General features: G+C 34.3%; 2 protein-coding genes across 2 annotated transcripts; both read right to left on the bottom strand.

Annotated features, from left to right (window-relative positions):
• Positions 1 to 5,282: 5,282 nt before the first annotated feature.
• Positions 5,283 to 7,491, bottom strand: LOC125858149 (pentatricopeptide repeat-containing protein At1g33350). The gene has a single exon (XM_049537838.1). The coding sequence runs from the start codon at positions 7,460 to 7,462 to the stop codon at positions 5,876 to 5,878; it is 1,587 nt and encodes a 528-aa protein (XP_049393795.1). The 5' UTR covers positions 7,463 to 7,491; the 3' UTR covers positions 5,283 to 5,875.
• Positions 7,492 to 9,679: 2,188 nt separating this feature from the next.
• Positions 9,680 to 10,904, bottom strand: LOC125858155 (PLAT domain-containing protein 3-like). Its single transcript, XM_049537841.1, has 2 exons — positions 10,576 to 10,904; positions 9,680 to 10,418 (listed from the first exon to the last, which is right to left on the bottom strand). The coding sequence occupies exons 1-2, from the start codon at positions 10,657 to 10,659 to the stop codon at positions 9,951 to 9,953; spliced, it is 552 nt and encodes a 183-aa protein (XP_049393798.1). The 5' UTR covers positions 10,660 to 10,904; the 3' UTR covers positions 9,680 to 9,950.
• Between the last annotated feature and the right edge of the window lie 1,085 nt (positions 10,905 to 11,989).

Genomic DNA, 11,989 nt, shown 5'->3' with positions numbered 1-11,989 from the left:
CTTTTGGAATCAAGATCCAACTCGAATAAGAAATTAAACCGAAAAACAACCTTAAAGAATGGAAACGAGAGATATTTAAGACATGCCTTTAGAACATAGGTAAATTGTAGCGTATAGCATACAAAGGTTGGATAGTTGGTTCACTTTATAGTGTGTAAACGAGATGATTGTGTAGCTCATGTGATGATGAGTGAGATTCAGATACGAGAAAAATGACGATAATAACCCCCATACATCGACAAGTGCCCGACTGTCAAACTATAATTTTTATTGAGAGCATCCAACTGTAAGATTTAACTTTTTTTTTCTTATTATGAGAATAGTTAAAAGTACCGTATTTTCTACATTTTTTTGACAAATAATTCTTTTCTTATATAGAAAATATTTGTATTAAAATTTCTCTTTAAGAAGGTGAACTAATGTTACAGATTTTTTTTTACTTAATTCTTATTGGGATTTGAAGAGAAAGAAAAGAATTATTAGTATATATTTTCCTAATATCACTTCACTTTATTATTTAGGTTTTTGACAAAAACGTACATGCTTTTGTTTACTCGAAAAACAGTTGAATTTGTTATGAGGTTAAGGTCACGCAAATTGATTGACTTGCAAAATAGAGATTAAGTGTATATGTAGTTTGACAAACGTGTAAAGAACAACAATAAATGCCGAAAACTTTTCCATGGCACTAGAAAATCACCCTACAACTTATTCTCTCCTCCAAGATTTTATAGTATCAAAAAAACTCACCTAACACCCAAGTAATATCCCTTCTCCACAAACCTACCCCTAATTCCTCCCAAAATATCTCTTTGGATCCCTCCCCCACATCTCCATAGACCCTTCCCACCATGATGTATTTCTTCCCGAAGTCATAGGAGTTCATAAAACCAATATTTTGGGGGCAATCAATCACTTCCACTAACCCTGCTATATGGTGAGATCATGTAAAGCCATTTTCACCTCATTAATTCCTGAGAAGATTGGGGTAAGTCTTGTTGGCAATGCCAATAAAATAGTGGCCAAACTTTTAGCAGAAAGGTTGAAGAAGGTACCTGGGAAACTAGTTTCCAGTCACCAAATGCATTTATCAAGGGAAGACAATAACTGATGCATCCTTAATTGCTAGTGAGGTCATGGATTGAAGGATTAAATCAGGAGTCCCTGGATTCATGTGCAAACTTGATTAAGAAAAGTCTTTTGACAAGTTAAATCGATTCTCTATTATAAAAAAATGGTCTTTGACACCAAATGGATCAGATATTGTATCTCCATACTCAAATACTCAATCTTGATAAACAAAGGACCAATGGGGGTTTTCTCTCCATAGAAATGAATCAAACAAGGAGAGCCTCTCTCTCTTATTTATGTTCATCTTGTCTATGGAAGGACTATGCAAGATGTTGGAAAAGGCTAGACAGTTGCAATGGATACATGGATTTAGTATGGGTTCAAACTCAGGAAACACTTTGATCATTTCTCACTTACTATATGTTGATGATGCTCTAATTCTTTGTGATGCAAACAAGTTCAAGTCCTCTAACCCAAATCTTACACTGATATTTTTTGAAAAATCGTCAGGTTTACATATCAACATGTTGAAGAGTATTATCTATCCCCGTTACTGATGTAAATAACACAGAGGAGCTTGAAGAAATTTTGTGGTGCAACATTGGTTCACTTTCTAGCACTTATTTAGGCATCCCCTTGGGTGCCAAATTGAAGTTTGTGATATATGGAATGAGGTGGTGGAGAAATTTGAGAAAAGATTATTTACTTGGAAATTTCAATATCTCTTTGGGCGGAAGACTCACACTTATCAAGAATATTCTATATAGTATACCAACCTATTTATGTCCCTGCTTCCCATCCCAGAGAAGGTGCGAGGATCATGAGAAATTTCCTATGGGAAGGCAATAGCAGTACTCAAAAGTTCCACTTGATAAAATGGGACAAAGTTTTGCTTCCAAAATGCAATGGGGGCATTGGGGTTAAGATCTGAAAATTCATAACAAATCCTTACTTATGAAATGGCATTAGAGATCTGGCTCTGGTGATGGTAGTCTCATAAGGATGTGATCATTGCTACACACGGTAGAAAGAACAATTGGAGCTCAAACACCGTAAATTTGCCTTATGGAGTTGGGCCTTGGAAATATAGACTCTAAATTCTCTCATGGAATTCCCTTGTAACCTGGGGATGGTGTGTATAACAAGTTCTAGAATGATTGATAGTGAAATAATACAACTCTCAAGGAGGAATATCCCAATATCTTCAACATTGTTATGGATAAGGACTCCTCAATTGCTCAAAACAGGACCAACAACATTTGGGATGTGCATTTGAAAAGGTTTTTATGGGACTAGGAACTTGGGAATTTGATGGAAATGTTAGCAATGGTGGAAGCTCACAGTTTTGATGAAAATAAACTAGGTAAGCTAAGGTGGGGAAACAAAGGTATATTCACAATGAATGAATGCTATACACAAGTATGCTAACAAAGTCAAGTAAGTGATAAATGGCCATGGAAGCTAGTATGGAAGACCAAACTACCTATGAAGATTAAATGCTTCAATTGGATCACACTAAACAATGCTTGTCTTACTCTAGACAACCTGAATAGGAAAACATTGCAGTTGGTCAACATATGCTGTTTTTGCAAGACAATTCAGGAGAGAGTCAACCACCTTTTCCTTCACTGCCCATTAGCATATGATCTTTGAAATTAAAGAAACTCTTGCCGGAACCATTTCCCTTNCTAAACAATGTTTGTCTTACTCTAGACAACCTGAATAGGAAAACATTGCAGTTGGTCAACATATGTTGTTTTTGCAAGACAATTCAGGAGAGAGTCAACCACCTTTTCCTTCACTGCCCATTAGCATATGATCTTTGAAATTAATGAAACTCTTGCCGGAACCATTTCCCTTCGGCACATTATCACTAGCCGGAACTATTTCTCATCGCATTTATATCAAATCACAAGCCAGAACCATTTCCCTTTGGTTTTCTATCGAATCATTAGCTGGAACCATTTTCCTTCGGGTTTATATCAAATCACTAGCCGAAACCATTTCCAGTTTATATCAAAATTACTAGCCGGAACAATTTCCCTTCTGACTTATATCACATGTCTCATCATGGTGTTCAACAATTAACACAAACAAGCAATGTCACACCATAAAAAAAAAGGCATCAATTCAGACAATTCAAGTCCACATTTGAGCCATCAAAGCACTTCATCAATCAATCAAAAAGGGGTCACAACAAGGCAATTCACAAGCATTATGATCAACAAGTCCCCTTTTCTTTAATCTCTTTCTTATTCATTAAGATTAAGCAAGCGCAACAATGAGCCCTTCCTCAATCCCATTACTCCCCAACACACAATGAAAGAAAATAGATGATTCTACTAGGTTACAAAGTTTAAGAGACCACTTGCCTTAATTCAATCAATTAATCAATCCAAAGCTTGAGCCTTCTCCTTTCGAACGATATCCAATGCCCCACAATCTAGTTCAATCAAGTAGTCACAATAAGATTCTGGAATTAACACTACCCAACTCGAGCAATTTAGACAAAAGGGTCAATAAAATCAAAAACCCAATTCTGAAATTGAGGTTTCAATGCGAAATTAAAAACATTACTCAAGGCATTCAAAACTCATTGGAGAAAATCATTTCGAAAAAGGTTTTGAAATTAGTTCAGAAACCCAATTTTACTTCAACAACTCAAATTCACGAAAACCCCCAATTTATCCATCCAAAATCTCAATTTGAACACATAAATCCAATATTAATAATGGGTAATTGAAGATTTAATGTCAAGAAATGTTACCCAACTATTTTATCTTGAAAAAGTCACTTGAAATCGCCTCCACCGAGTTCTCACAACTCCAATGGAAAATGGGGAAGAAACCTCGAATTTGAATCAAAACACTGCCAGGGGTCCTCCACAAACGCGCACCCCTGTTCGCAAATGCAGCCAGACAGCTCATAACTGAGCCCACGAACGCGCCCTACACTCCGTGAACGTGGAGGTCAAAGCTTTGACCTCCCACAAATGCGGTCACCCCTCCGCGATCGTTGGCTTCAACAACCCAGAACAGAAAAATCAGCCAACTCAAAAATCATCGAAAGGACCCTCGAAATTCGTTTGGAACCCCGTACACACAAATCATAGATGCAGATTGACTAAACTCGACGTTCTAGACACAATGGAACCATCAAAACACGAATTTGCGGTCTCCTCAACCCGGAACGCATGAAAGTCACAAGGAATGAACATAACACCTAAAAAGGCCAATAAAGCTCGGGACGTCTAAAAATTCAACTGAGACCTCACCTATGCCTAAAAGTGTCCCTCGAATGTAATGGAACTCTCAGAATTCAAATCCGAGCATTCGAACCCCGAATGTTGACCATAGTCAAACCAAAGGCTAAAATCTCAACAAATTTCCAACTTAGGACCTCAAATCCTCAAAATGACTCCCAATCTGAATTTCCGCTTTCTGGAACTAATGGAATCGACAGAATTCCATTCCGACACTCAAAACTCCAAGACTCCGAAAACCAATTTTAAGCAACTTAGCCTTTCGAAATCACAAACTTACTCAAATTCTCAACTTTTTACTCGAAGTTCGAAACAAACTTTTAAAACTCAAATGTAAGAGGCTTGGGGTCAAGATTGGGAGGGCAAAATAGTAATTTCATGAAAATATCCAAAAAAAAAATGATCAACCAGGTCAGTACAACACCTCATGTGGAGAATACGCTAGCAAATAAATACTTGTGCCTTCGATGTGAAATATATGGAGATAGAAGTGGACTCCTATTTTTTGGATAATCAGTGTGAAGAAGCTGCAGTTGATATGGAAGCTTAAATAGTTCTCATAAAGAGAAGTATTTAGACCTACATAGTTTGCAGTTTCAAGGGCACCTCCTGCTTGGCATTAACAGTCTCATTATTAACAGAAGAAGGGATAAGACACTAGTACCCCTAGACTATGACCGAAATCCCAGAGACACAACTTAACTAAACTAAGGCTCTATTACCCCCCTAACTTATTTTTTTTGTAATTTTGTACACCTTTTTGGCCTACGTGGCCTCCAAATGTCTCCCACGCGCCTCACTTAAGTGGAGTCACGGAGTGTGCCACGTAAGCCAAAAGGTGTATAAAATTACACAAAAAATGAGTTTAGGGGGTAATAGGACCTTAGATTAGTTAAGATGTGTCTCTGAAATTTCGGTCATAGTCTAGGAGGTACTTATGCCTTATCCCAAGAAAATACATAAAACATTTAGCCTTAAACAAGATAGGGTGTAAGAACTGACTAACAAAGCTTTCAAAGAATACAATCATATTAGGATAAATTTGCATTTCTAACAGACCATATCGTCTAAATTTCCATAAAGTATATGGATTGCTGATGTTCTAAGTAGGCGTTTGGACATGCGATTTCATATCGCGATATGAAATCATTAGATGAAATTAGCATTTGGACATGCGATAAATATGCTTAAAGTCTGATGCAATATGTCATACCGTGTAGCTAAGAATAACTCCATATTTTGAATGTCTGATGCAGAAAGTGAATACCATTATCTTCAAGCTCAGAATAAACAAAGACTTGGTGGGAGTATCACATTAGTGTTCCATCAATGATTTTCCTTAATTCTTGCTTCATAAAGTTCCAGATTAACCCGGAAGCACTAGAATTAGCTAGTGTCTAGCGCATATGCCAAAGCTGCATATCAGCGCAAGCTGTTGATCAAGAAGCAACTGGTGTTCCAAATTAAATCAGATCTTGGTTATAAGAGGGATGTAGGAATGTGAGTCTCTTCGGAAGATTAAAATTAGCAAGAAGGTACATGCTAATGTGAATGCAAATCAAACAAACATTCCAAAATTGAGTATATCTCTTCCATTCTAGGGTGAGATTTGTCTACCGAATAAAACTGATGAACTTGGCTATCTAGCTCAATCCAACTGCAACCGGGTGCTTTATAAGCATTCTGCTGGTTTAGGATCTTCCTTACCTTTCGAGCTTCATCCCACTTTCCCAACTCCCCATATAAATTAGCAAGCATAGAGTAATAACTACCATTGTTGGGATCAATACTAATCAATTTTTCTAGTGCATATTCTGCCAAGTCTAGACGCCCATGGATTTTGCACCCATTAAGCAAGGAACCCCATATAACTGCATCTGGTGTTATGTGCATCTCGCTCACGATTTTCATAATTTCCTCAAACCTACCTGCTCGTCCGAGAAGATCAATTAAACACCCATAGTGCTCAATTTCAGGGTTAATTCCATATACCCGTGTCATCAAATCATAATAACTAAGCCCCTCTTCCACCAATCCTCCATGAGTACAGGCACTTAACAAGCCAATAAAAGTCACTGTGTCAGGTTTTACATCATCTCCATATCGCAACATATCTTTGAAAACTCCAATAGCACCTTCCCAATGACCTTGAAGAGCCAAACAATTGATCATAGAATTCCAACATGTCAAACTGCCCCTATTAGCCTTATCAAAAATATTTCTTGCCTCTTTCAAGCTACCACATTTTCCATACATATCAATGAGAGCATTTACAGTAAGAGAATTCAAATGAAGATTATTTCGATAGATGTACCCATGAATACATTTCCCGAGCTGAAGCATCCCAGTGTGCCCGCAAGCACCAAGTACACATGCAAATGTAACCTCATTAGGCTTATTCCCTTGAATCATCCCTTCCTCAACAATCATTCTTCGTAACAGTGAAATGGCCTCACTAAACAAACCATTTTGTGTACATCCTGCAATTATTGAATTCCAAGAAGGAGTATCTCTTATATGCTGAGGTACCTCTTCAAAAAGCAAAATAGCATCCCCCATTCGCCCCACTCTAGTATATCCCGCTATCATCGCAGTCCATGAAAACACATTCTTCTCAGAAATTTCATCAAACAGCTGGCGTGCAACTCTAATATCAGACGAAAACCTCGAATAAGCATCCAAAAGAGCTGTCTGCACAACAGGGTATTTCCCAAAACCCATCTTCTCAATATGGGTATGCGCCATTTCAACCCCATAAGGCTTTGTAACTTCAGGGAAAGACTTCAGAATAATTGGGAATACAAATTGGTTGGGTTTTGACAAGCCACTACAAACCATTTCACGGTATAACAAGAGAGAAGATTTATGATTAGGAAGGGAAGTGTATGCAGTGATCATCGCAGTATAAAGGTAAACATTGGGGACAGTGATGTAATTGAAGATTAAGCGACCATAACTGAGGTTGGAGAGAGAGATGGTGCAGAAACGAACAAGCTTGAATGCATAAAGCTGAGTTTGTCCGTGGCCAATGGTGATGAGATGGCCTTGAAGTTGCTTGAGTTGAGTAAGACTCCTGCATTTTTCTAGAATAACTAGGATGTCTTGATGTAAATTTGGTCCGACCAGCATTTCCTTGTTAACAATACATTCAAAATTGGAGGTATAAATACATCATCCACATAAGCCTCTTAATTTTTAAATTAACACTCGAATAATTAATAACCTTTCTAAGATAATATTTTTTTTTCGGTTCTGACTTGTGTCAATGGAAAAAATCACTCATTTCGATAAGATAATAAGATAATAAGATAATAAATTTTTTGAAGACCCCTATATAAATATATGGTCTCATTAATATTATAAATTAATAATTCGTTAAAAGCACAAATATATCTGAGACAATTTAGTGAAACATTATTCTATTGTGTTCTATTTTTGTTAAAATTTTAATCTTGTTGGAGCTCATCTCTAACTTTTCTTATTGCATCCAAAAGTTTCGATGTTGTATTTTTGAACTACATCATAAAATTGTGAAGAGTTATAAATGTAATAAGTGTTTTCTGACAGTAACTTGTTCCAAAGGTATTGTATCATCTTCTACTTTATCTTCAACATTATTTTTTACAATGGTATCCACAATTTCTTCTAAGTTCTGTACCTATGAATATTAATCATTTTCACTCATCCAACAGGTTATTAACGTCCATTTTATTGCGGTAACCGAGATCATTAATCATGAGTTCAAGTTCATGAATGACATTTTTACAAGTGGATTCATTTAAATTCTCTGAGATTTCATCCCCAAACGAATTTTGCGGTGTTGAAACACTCTTTTAAATTAATAAATATTAATTTCTTGATTAAATAATATCTCTATAAAATAATAATATTTCATGTCCCACCTATATTAATTTATGGAAAATGGGTCTGATATACCCCTCAACTCTGTCATTTGGAGCTGATATGCCCTTCGTTATGAAAGTTACTCATATATACCCTTACCGTTATACAAACGACTCACATATATCCCTACCGTTACAAAATGAGCTCACATATACTCTTCATTTAATGGAAGTGAAAAAAATAGTTTTAAATTTATATTTTTGACTTTTGATTTTTTTAAAAAATTCATTTAGGGGTATATATGATTTTTCTAGCAAATTTCAAGGTATGTTATAATTTTTTCGGATATAAATTATTTTTTGACTTCTTGATTATCATTATTTGAGTTTCTTATTCTTTTTTTATTTTTTTTTCTTTCATTCCTTAGCGTAAAGAAAAAAAAATTTAAATTATTTTTTTGTTGCTGTATTATAATTTAAAACTATTTTTTCGGATATATTGTAATTTAGTTTTTGTATTTGAAGAAAAAAATTGGGTCATCTATAATAAATTTTACAAGAATATTAGGGAAACTTAAATAAATTTGACCATCAAAATAATAAATCTAAATTAGTCATTGAAACAAAAAAAAGTTAAAAAAATAATATATGTTTGAAGAGGATTAAATATACCCATATGGGATTATATTTTTTTTAAAAATTAAAAAATTAAACTTAAATTAATTTTTTCACTTCCGTTAGAGGAAAAGGGTATATGTGAGTCATTTGTATAACATTAGGGGTATATATGAGCCACTTTCATAACGAGGGGTATATCAGCTCTAAATGACAAAGTTGAGAGGTATATCAAACCCTTTTCCCTTAATTTATTGAGGTTTTACTATATATATATATATATATAATATGAATATTGTATCATATCATGTGATCAGGGCTAATAAGTTTATATACAGTTCAAATGTCTATATACAGTTTACTAATAAGTTCAAGATATGTCCATTTATTAAGCCAAAATATTTGATTCAAAATATTGGTCAAACACATGATTATAAGTTGATTTAATTGTTCAAATACCGAATATACGAATATAAGATTATAAGATTGTGATGGATAAGACACATATATAGTGTACATATTATGAGAGAGATAATTCCTCAATGAAGATATCAATTTACATTGACATAATATATAAACGTGTTCTTTAACTTTGCCTTAGCTGACATTTATGTCCTTCAACTTTGACTGTACATAAGTAAATACTTAAAATTCCATAAAGTTGAATGAGTAGACACACGTTTTACATGACAATTCACATGAGATAGACTCGAAGTGATTTGAATTATGCAATTAGGATGCATGTGTCTACTTATTCAATTTTATACAAGTTAAGTGTCTATTTGTGCACGCACACCTAAAGTTCGAGGATATAAATATTAGCTAAGACCAAATTAAAAGGCACGTTAATATATTATGTCATTTAAATTTGTATAACTTGCCATTCCAGTTATGTACGTACGTCTATTATCTGCAATAGAAAAATAATGTTGTCGAGTTACAATACTTATGAAGGGGAAATTATCCTTCCAGTTAAGTTATGTATCACTCATGCCATTATCCTAATTGACCTTCATGTACAAATCATACAATATCAGATCAACATGTAAATTACTCACAATGTGAGGTATTTTAATTGAAAAAGGGAAAAGGGGAAAAAAATAGACAAACAGAAACAGAGAAATTCTGAGCCTGGGGGCACAAAGCACTATAAGCTCAAATTAAATTACATCAACAACATGATAGGACTGAGAATCGTAAATAGAGAATTGCTCATCTGACTTACGGCCACAGTTGTTCTTAATAGCCGTTAGCCCATCTGGAAAAACATCAGCACCAAGCCAATTCTCGACGGTAAACAACTGCTGGTTGCATCGTTTGTGCTCTGCTGTAGAAGTAACTTCAACGTAATTACAATACCATCCAGGGTGTTGCCCTGTACCATCAGAAGTCAAGTTCATTTTACAGATTGGACCATTCAAACATGGACCACGACCAGTAAACATATCCAAATTGTCCCTTTCAAAGTAGTCGTGACCTTCGCCCATAAGCCCACCCCACGCTTGTAGGTTTTTGATTCTAAGTCCATATCCATCCGCATCGTAAAGAGTTAAGATAATTTTTGAGTCAGTTCCAGACGCAAAGAATTGCCCAGTTCGAACGTAAACTGAGTATACACAATTTAATTCCTGCATTAATTTCCCGTCAATTCAACAATTGCACCAAAATAATAACACAACCGTATTTTGGTATTATAAGTAAGAATTTTGGATTATGAATGTATACATGACGTTAGAATTAGGCGCATAATTTAGTAATTCACCAATAATGTAGAAGTTGACTTACAGAGCTAGAAATCGAAGAAATGGAGACGGAGAAGAGGATGATCGTGAGATGGAACCACATTTGATTAGCTTGGGCTACTCCCATGGCTACTTGAACTCAAGGGAAATGCTTTTGAGATATATAGGAGTGATAATATGATAGTTTATTTATACTGTATATATTAAAGTTCATAAGGGTGATATGGTATTTTATTGAGAATTGTAGGGTCAAAAAAATTATATGGCAATACCCGTGAATTCATTCACACTATAAATAATTAAAAAGTCTAGTGGAAGAATAAATTTCAAGAAGAATACTATAACTAGTGGCGGCTAACTCGACTTGCAAGGTAAAGTTTTTGGTCATTCCATTACAATATGCGCACTCTCGTCTTTATCGTAAAATGATTATCGCATGCACTATATATTATATCAGATCTATTCAGAAGCCGCCATGAGAGAGAAATATGCATGCACCATTTTGTTGATTAAAAGGCATTATGTGCTACAAAGTAAAACCAAAACAAAAAAACTATGCTATATTTACAAAGATATATTAGTAAATGAACATTACGTGCTGATTGCAAATAAAATATTTGACCTTTAGCGGAAGAAGAATTCAAATACATCATGATTGACACTACTTGCCATTCATATACCCACCAAGATGTTACTTTTTCTAAAAAATAATTTCAACGATATCAAACGTAAGTTTATAAATTTTGAACACTTGATTGACATTTGTTCTTTGGCTATTTACTAAAAATGTACATGGTCATATCAATAATATTATAATTTAAAAATACACATCTAAGGTATGGTAGATTAGGTATTTTGTAATTGCTTCCATCTGAATTTGCCCAAAGTACAATGTCAAAATTTTCATATTTTCTATTTTTAAACTTAACAACAATATATATATATATATATATATATACCATTTGATAAATTTTTGATATTTTTTTTATATAATAAAGAACTTATCCTAATATGATTATGAATATACATTAAAACCCTGCAATTTTAGTTTTAAAAATTAATAATTGATTGGGTTAGGTTCGATTTCGTCGGTTTTAAGAATTGTTTTGACACTCCTGATCCATACTATAACCACATTATTAGCATTGATGTGCGTTCTTTGTCACGATTGATATTAATTCAATTTCGCTTTTATTGAAAATATAATTAAGTAAACAAAGTTTTTTGTTTTTGAAAGTTTGATGATTATAATTGAGATGGTTTTCAATATGAGATTAGAGTAAATAAAGGTATTGAATTTGAGTCTCATCTTCATTCATTATTAAGAATATTTTCATGTATTGGACATACCAAAAAAAATCGGTCCAACGTATATGGGAGGACATTCTCAACATATAATTAAAAATATAAAATTAAAGAGTGATTTTAATAGTTTAAGTTAAATGATTATACTAGTT

The sequence above is a fragment of the Solanum stenotomum genome, chromosome 3 (assembly GCF_019186545.1).
Source record: "Solanum stenotomum isolate F172 chromosome 3, ASM1918654v1, whole genome shotgun sequence".
Taxonomy (NCBI): Eukaryota; Viridiplantae; Streptophyta; class Magnoliopsida; order Solanales; family Solanaceae; genus Solanum; species Solanum stenotomum.
This window is presented reverse-complemented; position numbering and strand designations above follow the sequence as displayed.